At 40.7% G+C, this 17,649-nt stretch overlaps 3 protein-coding genes across 3 annotated transcripts in view; 1 reads left to right on the forward strand and 2 right to left on the reverse strand.

The window, feature by feature from the left end:
- tulp4a (TUB like protein 4a) overlaps window positions 1-3,837 on the reverse strand; it is a 30,818-nt gene extending 26,981 nt beyond the window's left edge. The window contains exons 1-2 of the mRNA XM_080853245.1: window positions 3,801-3,837; window positions 615-1,738 (exon numbers count right to left, since the gene is read on the reverse strand). Coding sequence (XP_080709371.1) covers window positions 615-866 — 252 coding nt within the window. The 5' untranslated portion in view covers window positions 867-1,738; window positions 3,801-3,837. The remainder of the gene's footprint in view (window positions 1-614; window positions 1,739-3,800) is intronic.
- Window positions 3,838-5,617: 1,780 nt separating this feature from the next.
- mrps10 (mitochondrial ribosomal protein S10) lies at window positions 5,618-7,889 on the forward strand. The gene is made up of 7 exons (XM_080854377.1): window positions 5,618-5,693; window positions 5,847-5,899; window positions 6,123-6,189; window positions 6,304-6,443; window positions 6,683-6,791; window positions 7,068-7,157; window positions 7,585-7,889. The coding sequence occupies exons 1-7, from the start codon at window positions 5,625-5,627 to the stop codon at window positions 7,675-7,677; spliced, it is 621 nt and encodes a 206-aa protein (XP_080710503.1). The 5' UTR covers window positions 5,618-5,624; the 3' UTR covers window positions 7,678-7,889.
- An 8,598-nt stretch (window positions 7,890-16,487) lies between these two features.
- Window positions 16,488-16,988, reverse strand: msgn1 (mesogenin 1; the record flags this gene model as incomplete). Its single annotated transcript, XM_080853413.1, has 1 exon — window positions 16,488-16,988. The coding sequence occupies one exon, from the start codon at window positions 16,986-16,988 to the stop codon at window positions 16,488-16,490; it is 501 nt and encodes a 166-aa protein (XP_080709539.1).
- Between the last annotated feature and the right edge of the window lie 661 nt (window positions 16,989-17,649).

The raw sequence follows: 17,649 nt of genomic DNA on the forward strand, positions 1-17,649 counted from the left end.
GGGCTCCGCATGATGGATTCTACATTCCCCGCTCGTTTAGTGCCACCTGCGCTCCCGACACAGGAAGCTGAACGTCTGATCAGCCATGCAGGTAGAAGAATGAAGCGCCAGTCTTTTTTTTTTATATTATTACTATTATTTGATCTCACATTACCTTCCATTTCCACATCTCTGTGTATAAAAACGATATCAAATCCAAACTGAGGTGGAGAATTGACTTGCGACTGCAAGCAATACTTCAGACATGCTGACTTTGGTACAAGCCAATAATGGAACTCATATTTCTTTTTCAGCATGAGGACACATTTCAAGTATTACTAAGAGCTATGGGTGCTCTAGTGAGCAAAAAGTTTAAGAATAGTTAATGTCACTCCCAAGGCCCATAGACACACATCTGACTCAATCTCCAACACATAGTATGTTCAAATTGGATCATCATTGCAGTGAGTCAAATTAAATGATGCTTCCAAGACTGTATGATGATAACTAAAAAGAAAATATTTCTAACTCCTCTTGTACTTGGTCAGTGGTTTAAACACTTTGCAATTTGCGGTTTTAACTCCGTTTCATACTCAAGTATTTACAACAAAATGAATAAACAAATAACCACTCACCTCACTGTTGTGTCCCCTCAAATTGAAGTTTATTCTCTGAAGTGTTGTGCGGTCTCTCCTGCAGTGGCTGGAAGTGAACGTCACTCCTACGACACCCCTGCCGTTCCCTGTGGCGAGCCAGCCCTCCTCATAGTACCGCTTCCGACACACCGGCTTCTCCTTCTCGCTCTTCGGCACTCGTCCTTTCCAGGACAAGCAGAGGATGTTCGAATCGCTGCAGAGCACGGGCCCATGTTCGACCGCCGCGAACATTCCTGCCGTCAACAAACGGTTCACCGCTGGTAGTGGTTGAGCGAGGTGATCCGCGAGTTTAGTGTAAAGACACTTGAAGTGTCCGTGCCGTGCGGGGCTAGCAACAAATGCTTACGGTGTGAGAGTTCATAGCACAAAGGGCAACAACTCTCGCGTCGGTGATCCAATAAAGCTGTCCAAAACAGCCAATGTGACCTTTTGAAATGAACTTCGTGTGGATTGGGTCCATGAATATCTGAGGGATGGTGCCTAGGTGATCACCTCAAACGTTCCATGATAACAAATGTGTTAAATTATAAACGTCATTGATGTGCATATACGGAAAAAGGCACACTGATCAAGTCATTTCAACAGTGAATAGTTATAAAAGTTAAAAAAAAAATGGTTCTTCGTTGTATTCCTCTTTTCAGTCGTTCGTGTTCATTCAGTCGTTAATGCACAATTGCAGTCTTTGACAATATTAATTTAATATCAATGTTATGACATAATTACCAAGAAAAAAACTAAACTCCGTTCTTGTCCTCGGCAGTGAAGTAGGGTTATTCTTTATTATTATTAAGCGTCTTCATAGAGTACCAGACATCCGATAGACTCCATTTAGCGTCGCCGAGTCCCTGTCCATCATTTCAGATGCCTTCTCCTCCAGTGTCAACACAACATAAATCCAGAAGTCTACTCCAACCATCAGACAGTAAATAGCATGTTTGTGGTGCCAGTGTAATTCGTAGCTCCTTTTATTGTGAAGCAATGTCCGAACAGGCTGAGAGCGAAGACTGGGTTGGAAATCATCAGCTGTCCTTCCGCGGGAGAGCGGCTTCTCCCGGCAACGTCATTGCGTCATTGATTTTCGCTCCAATCAGCGCCGGGAATCCCTTCAAAGATGAAAGCCCAGGAGCGCAGTGACGGAATAAAAACATCGACGTTAGATGGAACACCATACACACAAATAACAACCTTTTAGCCCTTCAAATGCCACACGCTTGAGATAAATAAAAAACGTAGCTTATCATACATGAAGGCAAATATGTTGCAAAATGCGATAGCTTGTAGACTTGATTAGAGAACTTGTAGAACAAAAATCAGAACTCGTATGTTTACATTTTCACTATAATATACAATAAATTAGTCATACACTTGTGAGCTGAATTTTAAGTCACAGAAAAAACGATATACATGACGGCTTGTTAAATAACTGTGAATTTAAAGATATTTACACACCCGTGTTCTGAAAGTGAAAGTCAGAAACAAATACAAATGGGTGGATTGATTATTATATTGTTTACATATTATTACATGATATTGTTTACATAAATAAAATGACAACTTGCACTCCAACATTTACTCTTTTATACTCTAATTGGCATAGTTGTCTGCCTCATTGCTCTGCTCAACCTTATCATGATAAACTCCTGAGAACTGTATTCCAACTATAAGCTGTCCTTCAACCAATACTTCGACTGCTGGCTCTCTCCATATTTTTCCACTATCAGTCTTGTATGCATCATGTATATACCATCTTGTATGCATCATGGGCCCTTGTATGCATCATGTATACCATCTTATATGCATCATGTATATATGCAAAATGCTTATATGTTTTATCCTGATGCCGGTATGATATTTTTGCCTCCGATTCTGATTTATGTAAATATCAATCTATACATTTGTGAATATTTTTTCTGTGACTTCACATTCAGAACATGGGTGGGAGTGAAAGTCAAAATTTCAACCCACAACTTTTTTTCTAAAAGCTCTCATGTGTTTTTACTTTCTTCTTCTTCTGTGACTTCCCATGCATGTGAGCATTTTAGGATATACAAGTGAAAATTTAAATACGCACATCGTATACTACAAGTCCATACATCACGTCTACAGGCTCTTTTACATTTTGCAACATATTTACCTTGACAATGTACTCTTCAATGATAAAAAAAACTATAAATAATAAGATATAATATTGCAATTGCTGCTCTATCATGTTGTCTATCTTTATATTGCTTGTCTACAAGCTACAATTCTTCGTCTACATTGGGAAAGCTGGGGTGAGCTAAGGTAGTAACAATCAGGTGACGACTAGAGGAACAAAATGCACTGAATTCATTATTTTAAAATGGCAGCAAATTAACAGGACATTAAGAATGCTGCCCGTAAATTAACACAGCACAAGACATTGGAACAATGTGCATTTAAAAAGTACCTGGCGAAGTAGCCAAAGCTTCAACATTTGTTTTCCCCATCAACCTGCACCCAACAACTGCTTACAGAATATGGACCTGGTGAGTCTTACAATCGTGCCAACTATACGGCATCCTTTATTATTTGGGACATTAAAAACACTTGATCACTGTTAAAAATTCCAGCTTTATCACAAATCACCAAAACATTTGCCAGCTACAAAACATGACTACCATACGAGCAGTATAACGTCGATCTAGGTCATTCGGACCTTAAATAAAAGATAGCTAGTTGGCCATCTCAACTACATAGTCAAACCTGAGGTCAGTAAAACTTGACATATTCAACTGAAAATATATCGCATCAATGGCAATTGGCTACTAATATGATATGCTACTAATGTAAACAGGTCGAGCTAGCCACAATGTAAAATTCACACACACATCGTAATTCACTAGACGTTCTATGTTCTTAGTCTTAGGATATTCTCATTATAGAGGTATCCGCCTTAATACTACATACTTCAATCTTTTTAAAAGCAGTTTCGTGATGCATCTATCGCTAGCCTACTTGTTTTACATTAGCCAACATTAGCAAGCTATCGTTAACCATAATATGCGAACAAAACGGTTACCGAGTTCCAAAGTGACATTAACAATAATCTAATTGTAGTCATGTTGATAAATTACCATGTTAAACTAATTTCACTGTGCGATAAAATCGAAATTAAGCGAATCTGAAACCCAATAAAATGCTTACCTTTGTCGTCCAATGTTTGATAGCCTGAGCCACCTCACTCACTATCCAGGGCCCGAATGCTGTGTCACGTGACGGTCACATGATTCTTGTCTTTGGCAGCTTTCCTGTCAGTGAGCAGCGCTCGTCTACGAAATATTAGAAATTCTCTGGAGAGACAAAACAGCCGATAGCCTTGCCCACAATTTGCAGACTAAAAAGAGATGATTATAAATTGTATCAAATAAATACATGGCTGCCTTTTACTAAAGAGTAAATATTTATAAATTGACTTGCATTAACACAACCGCCACGTAAAGTATTCAAACCCTGCTTCATCTTTGGGCTAGGCCTGTTTCCCTGACAATGTCATCAATCTAAAAACAACTGAATCTACACAAAATCACCCCATTGCTTCAATATCGCTGTCCATCTTAAAGTATTACTTTAGCTTGACAACCAAAAACACTGTTGACAGAGACAAATACAAATAGTCTATGATGGCAGGGAACCCTTGGGCTGGGGGGGGGGGTCAGCAGCCGTGGTGCAGAGAGTCTTCTGGCTTACAGCCAGTGGTGAAGTCCAGGGTATACGCAGGTATACGGTCGGAGTATACCCAACCCACTTATTTTTCAGTCAGCATTGTGTTTACCCACTTCTCAAAACAGGGCGTTTTATCCTGTGCTGTATTGGCTGCTCAAAAAAAATTAAGGGTATACCCACTTCTCCAGGGACCACTACACCACTGCTCACAACCCGGCTCCAGTGCCCGGAAGTAGCCTGGCTCCAGACACATCCACCGTGGGCCCCCTCCCCTCCTGGCCAACAGGTCCAGCCCAACAATGCATGGGTCCTGGATGCTGGCCAACCAGAACAAGTGATGGATCACCATTAACAACCGTCCCTTACAGCAACTTCTTCACATGCATCTGTTTCTGCTGTCCTGTGACTGTGGCTATGCAGGGCGTGGTTGCCTCTCCCAGCCCCGCAGTCTCAGCTCACTTGTTTCAGGATGGACCAGGGAGATGGCACTTGGAGAGGAGGCCAGCTTCACCCCATGCTTTTCAACTGTCACCTTCTCAACTGTCACCAACTGTCACCTAACCCAGACCCTGCTCTTCCACTCTATTAGAGAGCTCCACAGCTGTCTGATGTGATTCAAATTTGAACTTTGATAGGGGCACTGAAGGGCATTTAGACAAGAGATAGTGAAGTACCTAGATGTATCCTGGGTTCATATTGGCTGGCTGGTTCTTGTATTCTGATTGGCTGGCAGCATCCTGGATTCTGATTAGCTGGCAGGATCTTGGCTACTGATCATCTAGGTATATTTCTTGGATTTCTAACCAGCAGCAGTAGATAGAAAGATAGATACTTTATTAATCCAGAGGGGAATTTCAGGTATCTTGCAGCTCACATAGTGACAACAAGTACAGACAATATGTACAGACAATATGATACAAACAGACAATACGATACCAATACAATACGCTAAATACAGTATGATGAATTTTGATTGTCCAGCAATACCTTAACACTTGATTTGACCAAGATTCTGATTAGCAACAATATCCTGAATTCTTATGACCTTTCATGACCTCTCGTTTACTGATTTTCCCCCAATTATCTTGAAACAGTGTTGACAAAGACATGTTTTAGGTCTCTCTGTTTAATGATGGCTGTGCTTTGATTTTTGTCGTATTGAGTATGTATTATCATGCATCTTATCGTGTAATGTCATCTTTCGACTACTCTTCTCCAGTAGGAGGCAGTGACGCACAGAAAGACTAGTGAATCCACAAAACCTTTCTAGACGAAGAACAACAGATTGGATTTCTGGGATCAATCATGGCGGCTCCCATAGTGATCGTGAGAAATGTTGGGGCCGTTGCGAGGACAGTTTTCAGGACATCACGGGTAAAACACACGTTAGATTAAGAAACATTGTGTTTCATTGTTGTATTGGTTAATGTATCGATGTTATGTTTAAAGCGTAATTTCTGTGTTATGTTACGACGCTCAAGTTAGACTGGCTAAACTGCACACACTGATTTACATCTCTGCTCATAGGCATTGCATAAAGTGGACATTTGTGGGACGTACGACAGACAAGCTATTTCCAGGTTGGTATTTTTGTTACAGTATTAAACGTCGGCCCTGCAAGGATTGCACTTGTAAAGGTTGCCCTTTCAGTAATCACCATCAATTCCAACTACAAACGTAGTTAGTTGTCATTACCTGGCTGTTAGTCAGTCGTGTGTGTTCATAACCTGCTTTGCCATGTCCCAGATGTACGTTAACAAACCATTAAGGTTCATGTCTGTGTTCATATAATTTTCTCTCCAGCCAATCATGGCGTTTGCAGACACCAGCAACTTTCCACACGGCAAGCGTCTTCAGAAGTGCTCCTGCTGTAAGTTCCCTTGGCTGAACGGCCTTTAATGTTCAACACACCATCAATCCCACTGAAAGTTGCCTGTCATGTGTAGCTAAAGTTTATTCTTGTGGTCATCTGTTCTGTTTTAAGATCACTGTGATAGACGAACCAGATACCCTCTATCAGAAGGTTGAAGTACTTGTAAAGGGCCACGACAAGACGGTTCTTGACAGCTATGAATTCTTCGCCACCTTGGCTGCTAAAGAGCTGGGCATTGGCCTGGGCAAAGTGTGAGTACACAGCATCCAACATCCAAATACCGCATTTCAAGCAATTTGTCGTTTGGTTAAACTTTGAAATATTAAACAGGAGTTGTGTTAACAATACAACAACAGTGCTTCCTCATGTTTAGTCTTTAAGTGAAGACTCATTTTATTAGGCGTGCATCATTGACGAAATTGTAGGGTTAAGGATTTTTAACAGTTTTTTTTCTTCAGTTTCTTGCTTTTTTTTGTGCGTTACTTTGTAGGTATGAGCCACCCAAACACATTGAGAAGTTAACAGTGCTGAAATCTGTGCACATCTTCAAAAAACATAGAGTTCAGTATGAGATGAGAACTCATTACAGGTGCATTGAGGTGAGAGGATAACTGCATTTTGTGTGTGTGTGTGTGTGTGTGTGTGTGTGTGTGTGTGTGTGTCCAATACAACACAATGATTGATTGATGAGGCTGCTGTGTTTGTGTGAATGAGTCCGATTATTAGAATATTCTCTATAAATGTTTACTTGTAACATACAATTGAATGAAGATTTAAATAAATAATAACTTCATACTATAGTTTGCTGACATCTAACTGACACATACAAAAACTATTAACAGTGAAATAATGTTATTGTTTTCTCTCATTGATAGCTATCTCGAGTAACAGGATCCACAGTGCAGGTATACTTAGAATACATTCAGCGGAATCTTCCAGAAGGCGTAGCTATGGAGGTGACCAAGGTAAGTCCAATCCAATATTGCTCAGTCTCCCCTAGAAGTCTTTACATGGGAAGATTTGTCTAAACCTTGCATTCATACCTAAAACATTCCCAAGTCTTAACATTTCAAGTAGATTGCAATGCAATTTTTTTTAAATACTATTACACTGTTAGTATTTCACATTGGCCAGAGGTGATTTCATGCTATGAATTGTGATGATAATAAGTGACCACTCAGTTCTTCGAAAGACAAGTTGTCACAGTATCCTGGCAGCTTGCTTGTGCAGATTCTGTGTGCTAAAAACTTTAGTGTCTCCTTGATGTAAATAGTAACCTCTTTGAATGTGTATAGCGAAGCAACTCTTTAGCTCCATCTCTGTCATGCTTTCATACATATAACCTCCATTACTCGCTCTACAATTGATGCTGTCTGTTTGTGTGGCTTACAGACTGCCATAGAGAAGGTTCCAGAGCATATCCAGAAGCCGATGTGGGATGATGCCCCCAAGGAGGAACAAGCAAGCCAAAGTGGAGAGAAGTGAACATTTAAAGCACCTCATTTACTTCTCACCTGCTCTGATTTTCAAGAGAAGGAAAAGAGGTCTCCAAACCGTCTCTCCAAATAAACCTAATTTTGTGGTATTTTTGGTGATCTCGGTCTCATTGTCAACGAAGTATAATGTATTCATGTGTACGTCACAACCGTTCATTTGTGTTCATGTAAGCTTGTGTAAAATATTTCTTGTATTAAATCATTGAGGAAAACGCATTACTCTTTGGTGTGTTCTGTTTACTGCTCAGCAGTTATCCTTTGTTGTAGATTGTATGTAAAAAACAAAGTGGCATCGTCACAACATACTGTTTGTCCCATCGTGTATGCAGCTTACCTTATGAATTACATAACACACTGTCATAAATTGCATATTTGACCCAGTTGATCGTTTTTGGAAAAAACCCTCTCTAAATCTTTTTTCCTCGACATAGTGAATGGTTTCCCCACATAGTGCCGTAGCCCCATCTAGAGGCTCAGCTTTGTGCCATCCTAATACTTTTATTCCAGATGACTGTTATCGTGTTTCATACAATTTCCAGACCATTTCACACGATTCACGTGTTTACAGGCTTCATCTTGCAAGACTTAGAATGACATCTTCATGTAATCCATTGTTATTGATGTTCTCGTGTTGTAGAACTTACCGGTCCATATGTCTTTGTCAAGCTCCAAGTTAACACAACACCGGGAGTGTTATATGATTTTTTTTTTATATTGTAACTCACTTAGAACTATGCAAACTATATCAAAAACAATTTGACTGTTTTAAAACATTTTAATGAGTGAAAACAAAATACAAAGCAGTACCAATTATGTGCAAACATGTTAAGGAAAATCACCATGTACAAACCTGAGTAGTGGGTCTCCATACATACAACGTTCACAGAATATTTAGTTAAAACTTTACTGTCCTTGAGCCGTTTTCTGGTCTCTGCCACGCCCCCGTCATGTTATCGCAAATATTATTATTATAAAATATTTCCTTAGGAGGGGCAACTTCAGTTGAAGAGGGCAAACGGGCAGTTGCCAAAGCAACCTTAGCACACTCCTGTGCAGTGTGCACGTCCCTGCTGATACAAGTGAGTCATGTTAGGTGACTCACAAGGAGATCTCACACAGACACACACATAAGAGAGCAGAGACGGTGACCAATAACCAATCCTATTCCCTTATTGCAGTCTCTCATGTACTCAGATGTAGAAGGCATGACTACCATCACTGTTTATTATGGGCTGTGAGACTGGAATAGAAATAGCTGTGGAGACTACCTGTGTAAGGAGACTAGCTGTTGCGTTTGGTTTACCTTTTATTTACAGTTCACTTGTTTGGCTATGTAGAAACACTGACTCTGTTGTGTTCATCCCCTGGAGGGGAAAAGTGGATGGGTTCTGGATGTTAAACTGGTCGAAGAGCAAAGGTTTCTCTCTCACCTGGGCTGTGTTAGTAGTAGTGAGTCACCACACCACAGGGCACATCCCTGGGATAGGGACGCGGGAGAGAGAGGGAGGCCTGCTTCCGCTTCACACCACCTCGGTAAGGGTGACTATGTGCCCCTTCAGGAGACAATAACAATCAGTCCGTCATCATTGTTAGAGGCAGCAGCACAGCCAACAGCAGACAAGCATTCAGTTGCAGAAGAGGGAAATTGACAGAGGGGGCTGAAGATCTCAGACAAAAAGGTGCAACACCTATTGAGAGCAATTTGGAAGTCTTGTGTCTGCTTTTCAGTGCATTATATTACAGTTGGATTAAACCTACCACTAGAACAGGTCAAATTTCACAACATTTGTGATTTATTACATTTAATGTACATTAAATGTTTACCTTCCCACAAACACAATAACGTCCTGCAAAACAAAATATTAAGTTTGTGATCGGCAACAATTATCGCATTTGTACAGATTACAAAAAAGTGGGCATTTGTGGGAAGTTATTACTTTTTTGGGATAATTATTATTTGTATTATGTTTGTTACACTCATGGTAGTTTATTTGGTGAAGGCTTCTCCTGTAGGTTTGATTCACACACGTGGATTAGAGTAAATTACGGGTCAAAGTGAGATCCATAATATGCTAGTCAATAACTTCACTGCCACATATTCTGCACCATGTCATGATGTCTTTCACACAAACTGAGCTATTTTAGACCACGTGTCAAAAAGTAATACTTAATGTGATACCTCAAAGTGGCTCATGCGTCCCTTGCAATCGTCTTCACTTCCCCGGGGGATAATGAAGCTAAGCGTTGAAAGAAGACAAACTTTCTTCCTCATCAGAAGTACTGCACCTTTAGATGAACTTTCACACACACGATTAAATGCAGATGTGTGCTCAGTGACACCATGAAGAGAGTGGGCATTCCTGCCAGCCCATCCAAAAGCATCATTAGGATTAACGAGGCAGAAAAGACCCTGGGTGAAAGACTCGCCTTAGACTGCTATGAATGTCCAGTGCAATGTTGCAGTTCTGTTCCAATGATCTACTTTGCTAGAGCATGGACTGTCTTTCAGTTCCAACTAGAGGCTATCAGTTTTGACCTCGAGCAGGTTTTATAGAGTTTGCACTACAGGGGCTTTGATTTAATATATATTAAGTCACAGCCCTCTTCTCCTTTCTGCTCGTCTCAGCCCAGTTGTCATTGCTTTTTACAAATATAGTGTAGGTCTGTGTATTTTGAAATCAACTGTTTTATATTCCTCATGGGTTCTTGCTCCTCCAACTTCACTTACAAATGAGGCTTAACCTCATATGCTATAGAATAATTGTAATGACTAATGTATAATGAGTGTAAGATAGAATTGAAATGTTTTATATTTTATAATGTGCAAATGCAATACGTTAAGTGCAATATACATATATTAACATAGCTTTCAAAAAACTCGTACTTGGAGTGAGTTACACGTCCGATGGACAAACAACGGACATTCTTATGTTGGCTTTGAATAAACAGTAAATAGAAGAGATCAGTTTATGTTAACTTTATTTTTTGCTTCTGTCGTGACTAGGTCCAATCCACTGTGCGTTTAGCAAGTGTTCACAAACCACACAAGTGCACACAAATCCACACCACCATGAGTGAAGGTAGTATAACATATCAAAACTATATACATAGTAGATGTACTTTACACTATTTTAAAGCAATTAATACTTGTCATTTGCTTTGAAATACAAATGCAAATATATACTGTATTGGCATTATGTGATATTTAATCATTATATATTTTTATATCGAACTATATATTTTTTTTATATATTAACCCCTCCACAGTGGTACAGTAATACTCAAATAAAAGTAGCTGCACATTTATGATAGAAAATATCACTTTCATAGGATCAGGAATACTTCACAGAGTATGGTTTCACTTGTTGTATAAGTGTATAAGAGCTTCTTGTTGTGACTATGTTGCTTATGTGCTGTCTGGTAAGGTTAACAAAGTACATCCGTGTAATGTGACGAAGGAAAGCTAGGGAGGTCCCAGGATTCCAGGAATACTGATGTATCTGAACACAGAAGGGCTGATGGTGCAGTTGCAGTTGCTTTTCCTCTCATCTTTTGCCTTTCATTTTCTTACTGCCTTTTTTTATGGGTTAACAACTACCTATTTTAAGGCTCACATGATAACCACCAACTGGACTAAACAACATTTAAAGGGCTATATTACTTCATCCCCTCCAGGAAAGTAATTTTCTGGTTTAAATGATCTTTCAACATAAATAATATATTTACACACTGGTGTTCTGATGCTCTCTTGCCAATTCATTGATTCCCAAGGAGTATTCTCAACACAAAACAATCATCTCCAGATTTTTTTTCTATTTGGACAACTTTGGAGCACTTTGGTAGCTCTCCAGTCAGAAATGTGGGCTGCCTTTGTCTAATACCTGTTTGACTGACCCCAGTGTTAAAGGAAAGTGCTCATTATGGTTTAAACTGGAGCCACATTTAAAAACGTCGCCCCCTGGAGGCGCCTGGCCACCGCTGAGCTCTGCCAGGCGGGGGAAAAGGTGGAGAAGGGGCGGGTCCATTGTGGCAGCTGTATAAAAGGATAAAATCACACATTTGCATCCTGGCGGTCCGCTGTACTTCAATCGGCCTGTGTCAAAAGTAACTCATTGGTGAGCCTTGGTTCCTCAAGGAGAAATGTTACCAACTACACTGCAGTCTGCTTGGCAATTCATTTACAATCAATTTAATCATTTGAAAAATTATTCATGCACTACACTTTTCAATGTCAATTTGAATGTCTTTTCACTGATTATTTGATTTCTATGTATTACTGTTTACCCCCTATACTCAATTAACCTTACTTCTAATGTATTTGGCCCAGTCTCAGACAAAGCAGTGCAACATGAGAGGGCACAGAAATGGAAGAAGCAAAGCCATCTGTGCACATTATTTTAGGAGCAGGGAAGGAGGAATCGAGAGAATACGGCTTGGCTTCTTACCCTCTGGGGTGAAAGTGACGATGGTGGCCTGGTGGAAAGCTGTGGCCTTGAGGAGGAGGAAACAGGCGACCACGGAAACCAGGGGGTCCAAGCGGTAGTGGAGGGGGGCCACGCCTGTGTGCACACAGAGAGGATGAACATGCCCGCTTACAGTCTGGTTCAAGCACATCACGCTCACACCTGTGTGCACACAGAGAGGATGAACATGCCCGCTTACAGTCTGGTTCAAGCACATCACGCTCACACCTGTGTGCACACAGAGAGGATGAACATGCCCGCTTACAGTCTGGTTCAAGCACATCACGCTCACACCTGTGTGCACACAGAGAGGATGAACATGCCCGCTTACAGTCTGGTTCAAGCACATCATGATCACACCGGTGAAGGAGGAGAAAGTCCCGGTGTGTGCAGCTTTAATTGAACCTCACAAAGCTCTCCTAACAATGTCATAGCTACTAGGAGTTCCTGAAACATTGACAATGTATGGAAATTCACTTGCCTGTCCATTAAAGGACAGAAATGCTCTAATTCTAGTACTGTTGCCTGAGCTTAGCAGCGTCCTGGATACATTACATTTTTACATTTTAGTCATTTAGCAGACGCTTTTATCCAAAGAGACTTACAAGGATGTATACATTTTTTCACATTTACACTGACGGCACACTGCACATCAGGAGCAATTAGGGGTTCAGTGTATTGCTCAGTGTACTGCTCAAGGACGCCTCGACAGGGAATCGAACTAGCAACCTTGTGATTACTAAACGACTTCTCTACCTCCTGTACCACTGTTGCCCACCTGTACCTGTGCATAGGAGGGTAAGGTCTCAGGTGCACGGGTGGGGGAGGAGGAGGAGGTGGGGGACCCATGCCTCTTAGGCATCCCCTCATACCGCCTCTGCCTCGGAGGTCTGGGTACGGCTGCATCCTTCCAATCCCCCTTCTTGGGACAGACGAAAGCGTGTGATAACAGTGAGAGAAGTGAGCTCTGGTTGTCACTGTGCTGTATACAAAACAAGAAAGCCAGAATACCACACATAATAAAAAAGAGAGGAAGTGCTCTGTAGTGTACCTCATGGGCCCAAACCCATTCATTAACCCATCGTGCCCTCTTCCCCTGCCCCGCCCTGGGGGTCCGAACGCCTTCATCATGCCACGACCTCCGCGCCACCCTCGGCCTATCCGGCCGCCACGACCTTTCACCCCACAGTCTCTGTGAAACAGCATGTGCAAATTAAAACATACTTATGATGGGGATATATATTTCATAAAATCAGAAACATTCATTTCCTAAAATATAACACACATAGCTTACATGATGAAACACACATTATGTATGTTTATATGAATAAATATACTCTACGTATGTTTATATGCTGAAACACACAGTATATTTCATACAATATATATTTCATATACAGGTGTCTGCCTGGCCTGGTTTTGGTCTCAGGAGGCGATTCCTCTGCCGGGGCTGCTGGGATGTCTGTTTGCTCCTCGACTTGCTCTGTTTCAGCATCCATCTGCAGACAGACACCTAAGATGCCTCAGGTCTGACTTATTGTGCCTTACTAGATATGTGTTTCCAAAACGGAGGAAACATCTTAAATAATAAATATATTAAATAGTAAATACATTGTAAGGTTTTCATTGAACGGCTTGACCAAAGAGCAGAGGTATGTAGAGAGCCACATATGTCGAATTAGAATTGATCTTTGTTTGGCTAAATTCTTACCATTTCAAATAAACAGTGACCCTGTTGTTAGAGCAATGGGGTCAAATATACACGGATTTCATTGTTTTCTAATATTTGTCTGACTTGTATGTGTCCTAAGCCTCTTTCTCACGGGCATGTCAAGCATTTTGTTAAAATTAAGGACTGGAAAATGTATACAAACATTAAAAAAATGTTGGAATGGATAACGAAGATGCCTAGAATGTACAATGCCCATCCCTAATGTCAATATATCACAATATATGTCACAGAATCATGATATGAGACAACAATCTAGATAAAGACAAATTGTGAGGTCCCTGATGCCTGGGATGGATGGACGAGTTCTGTTTTGGACTTTTTGTTTCTTTGAGGGAGGGAATACAACAAGCAGAGGGGATTCAGGTGAAGAGATCAAGGAAATCAAAATGTCTACATTGTGCACATACAGTACACACATACAAAGACATACAAACAAACACACAGGCTCTATCTCTCAATTTCTGTGTGTGTGTGTGTGTGTGTGTGTGAGAGGAAGAATTGTCTGTAAATAGCCTCACACTCTAACTGTGTGTGTGTGTATGTGTGTGTGTGGGGGGGGGGGGAGACATTCCTGAGGGAGGCAATCACACACAAGTGGAGCAAATGCCCACATGGATCTTTGGTTGAAAAAAACTATAATTTCACCTACTTCTTTTTAAACACAAAGTATACCTTTAATTCCATGGCCTTTAATATATTAATCATGCAAAGCAATAACAACAAACGCAATATAAGTATGCATTAGCCTCGTTAACTAAATTACAAACAAGAATTTAGAGCGATCTATTCTTTATGTTAACAGCCTTTCAGTGCATCAATTCAAGACTCCAATGTCCAGTGTTAAAAACAGACAACGTCAGAACAGCAGCTATAGTATGGTGACGCCTCGGAATGTCAGTACTATCTTGATGGATATAGCAGTTGAGGGCTGACTTCGAGATCCATGACAACCAGGCTTAGCAAATTCTGAAAGGAGCTTATTAAAAGCTGACTTACATACCGAATGACATCGGGGGTAAATGTATCCCTGGCTTGCTACTTGCCACACCTTCGCAGACCATTTGTGGCGCACAGCTGAGAAACTCTCAACACAAGATGTCAAGTGTACTTAGCCTAAATATCAAATTGCCTCCGGTATTCTTGCTTCCCTACAGCATGTGCAAGAAGCAGTGAGTAGCCTTATATTGATTCTAACAGTATGAACGAACTCTCGTCGGGATACAGGCCGTGCATTAATATTGTTATTATTGAGGAACAACCCATCTGTTGATTTGAACTCTTATTTGTTTTACGGATACGTTCAAAGTCATTAATTTAATCCTAACAATTTCGGAAGGGAGAATACCTGTTAGCTACTTCGGTGTCAAAAAAAGAAGAAGAAGAAAACAATGGAAACATTCAATAATAATTAACAGTCATCTCTATATTGATTAGGCCTGTAGCGCTTGACATCAGTTCAAGTGTATACCTTCTCAAGTCTTCCATCAGCAATGCACACGTCGAGATCTATTTAAATTACTAAAATGTTAAAGGTAACACTGGCATGGTCTTAAAAATAACCTGGAATGGAATGGATTGTTATTTCAGTCGCTCGTATTTCAAGGATTATGAGCATACGGTTTAGACGCAAGGCTCAGTGTCTGTGCAGACCTATCACATGCAGGTTCCTAAATTATTGAGTATTCTATCAATTGTCATCTTCGTGATTAACAGAAACTGCTCTCCAACTGTATCTAGTGAAAATAGCGAAGGGAATATGAGAAAAGCTTACCTTGGGGTGCAGAGGGGGCAGCGTTTAAAAACGAGAATAAAACCCTTGCAAACGTGCCTTCTCTATAATACTTTTGAGGTTAGAAACATCTATATAAAATAAAATAAATCTTCACCCTCTGGGATAATATGCTTTGAAATGGCAGCTTGAGCCGACCATAACATGCAGCTCAGATTTTTTTTGGTCAAGAATGCATTGTAGCAAGGGTCACACCCACGGGAAACTAAGTCGAGACGCGGTTGGCTATGGGCTTGTTTCGTATTGGCCACAATGTGATTGTGGCATTGTTATTGGTGGCATAAACGCACTGGTTTTGAATCCAGGCTAGGTGCAGGAGTGCGCACAAACTAAACTGTTGACTATTCTTATATCCTTGTCGCCATGGGATGGAGATACACATGTTAGTTTGTACAAATCATGTTTGCATGTTTAACACCAAATGGGCACTTAAAAGTAATATTTTTTTTTATTAGCACTGTGAACAATCAACTAAAACATTCACAAAATAATCTACGGAAGACTGACATGTCTTCAAGTGCCAAATCAAACATTTTTATTTACACCAATTGAAGGATACTATTCAGCAAAACAAATTTATACAACATTGAATAAGCACCCCATCCTTTTACAAAAAACTATGCTAAAAATCCGCTGTGGTAAGAAGAGTTGAGAAACTGTCAACATCATATCATTCCAAGCATTGCCAGAGGCCGCGAATACTTCACCAGAACGCACGAAATGACGCATGGTCGACGACATCCCAAAGTTCATTTAAATAACTGAGACGGTTACTTCACGATTTTTCCATGTCAAAACAGATCATTTTCATGATCTTACGAATCGTTGAGAATGTCTGAAAGTTCTTTTATGTATTCAATAGTGTATTTCAGGGTCTGGATTTTAGTTAGTGGCTGACCTCTACGGCTGTAGTCAGGTGGCAGATAGTCACGGAGGTGATGCAAAGCTTCTGCCAAACTTCTCATTCGCATCTTCTCCCTTTCACTTGCCTTAACGCGCCTTTTAGTCGACATCCTGGCTTTGGATGTTTTCTGTAGCGTGCGTTGAGTTGGACTGTGTCCCGACAGCGTGTAGGAGAAACTGGCGAAAGATTGGCAATCACTTGCATTCTCAGCCATCTCCGGAGAAGAACACATTGAATCAGGCAATGATTCTGGTGACGACGACGAAGCACAATGGAGGGTCCGCTGTCCACTTAGGAACGGACTGTTGCCGTCCCTCCAATTCCACTGCGTGATCAACTTGGCTGTAAGATCGTCCAGATTCCGTTCCATCATGACCGGAGTGTTCGGCTGACTGTCCATGACGTTCTCCATCAGAAGCTGTTCTCAAGGGAGACGGTGAACTCTATATACCGTCGAAACCCTCCCGCGATTTATGAGTTCACAGTTACGGCAACAGTTCAAAGAAAAGTTAAGTGCCAAACAGAGACCTTTCTGAAGGCCGTCATTCGTTGTCACCAACGTGCGAATGAGACGCAATAGACTACTAATGTGTAAAAGAAAGAAAAATAATTAGATTCCCTTTTGTGGGAAATCACTCTTTAAGTCAGTCTGGCTACAATTATCAGTTTGTTGCGACCTGGGACAAAAGAGAGACGTTGCACCTGGTAGTTTAGCATGTCATTGAGAGAACCAGCCGCATGTGTCAGGACACAGTTCATGGCATGTGTATTACACAACGTAAGAACGCATTAGTTATTAGGCATCTTTGGAACGCAAATGCATTTTAAAATCACTTGGTAACACAGACAAGCTGTATATTGTATTCTTTAATTCAGGAAAGAAAACTAATTTTTTGGACTTTGTCATTTTATATTATTATTTTTTTTTTTACACAGGACCTTTGCAATGGCCGTATTTAAGAACACTTCCTTTAACAATTATAGGTAAAATAAGCCCCCTGCCAATTTGAGGAAAAAGAGTGTCAAAACTCACAAAATTAAAGATGACCTTGGGGGCCTGATGGTGTGAAACA

The sequence above is a fragment of the Sprattus sprattus genome, assembly GCF_963457725.1.
Source record: "Sprattus sprattus genome assembly, chromosome: 16".
Taxonomy (NCBI): Eukaryota; Metazoa; Chordata; class Actinopteri; order Clupeiformes; family Clupeidae; genus Sprattus; species Sprattus sprattus.

What these genes read in the sequence shown, in the direction of transcription:
- mrps10 (XM_080854377.1), top strand. Translation starts at nt 5,625, where the DNA reads ATGGCGGCTCCCATAGTGATCGTGAGAAATGTTGGGGCCGTTGCGAGG. An exon ending in CAGTTTTCAGGACATCACGG is followed by an intron (nt 5,694 to 5,846) that starts GTAAAACACACG and finishes CTCTGCTCATAG; the next exon opens with GCATTGCATAAAGTGGACAT. An exon ending in TCTTCAGAAGTGCTCCTGCT is followed by an intron (nt 6,190 to 6,303) that starts GTAAGTTCCCTT and finishes TTCTGTTTTAAG; the next exon opens with ATCACTGTGATAGACGAACC.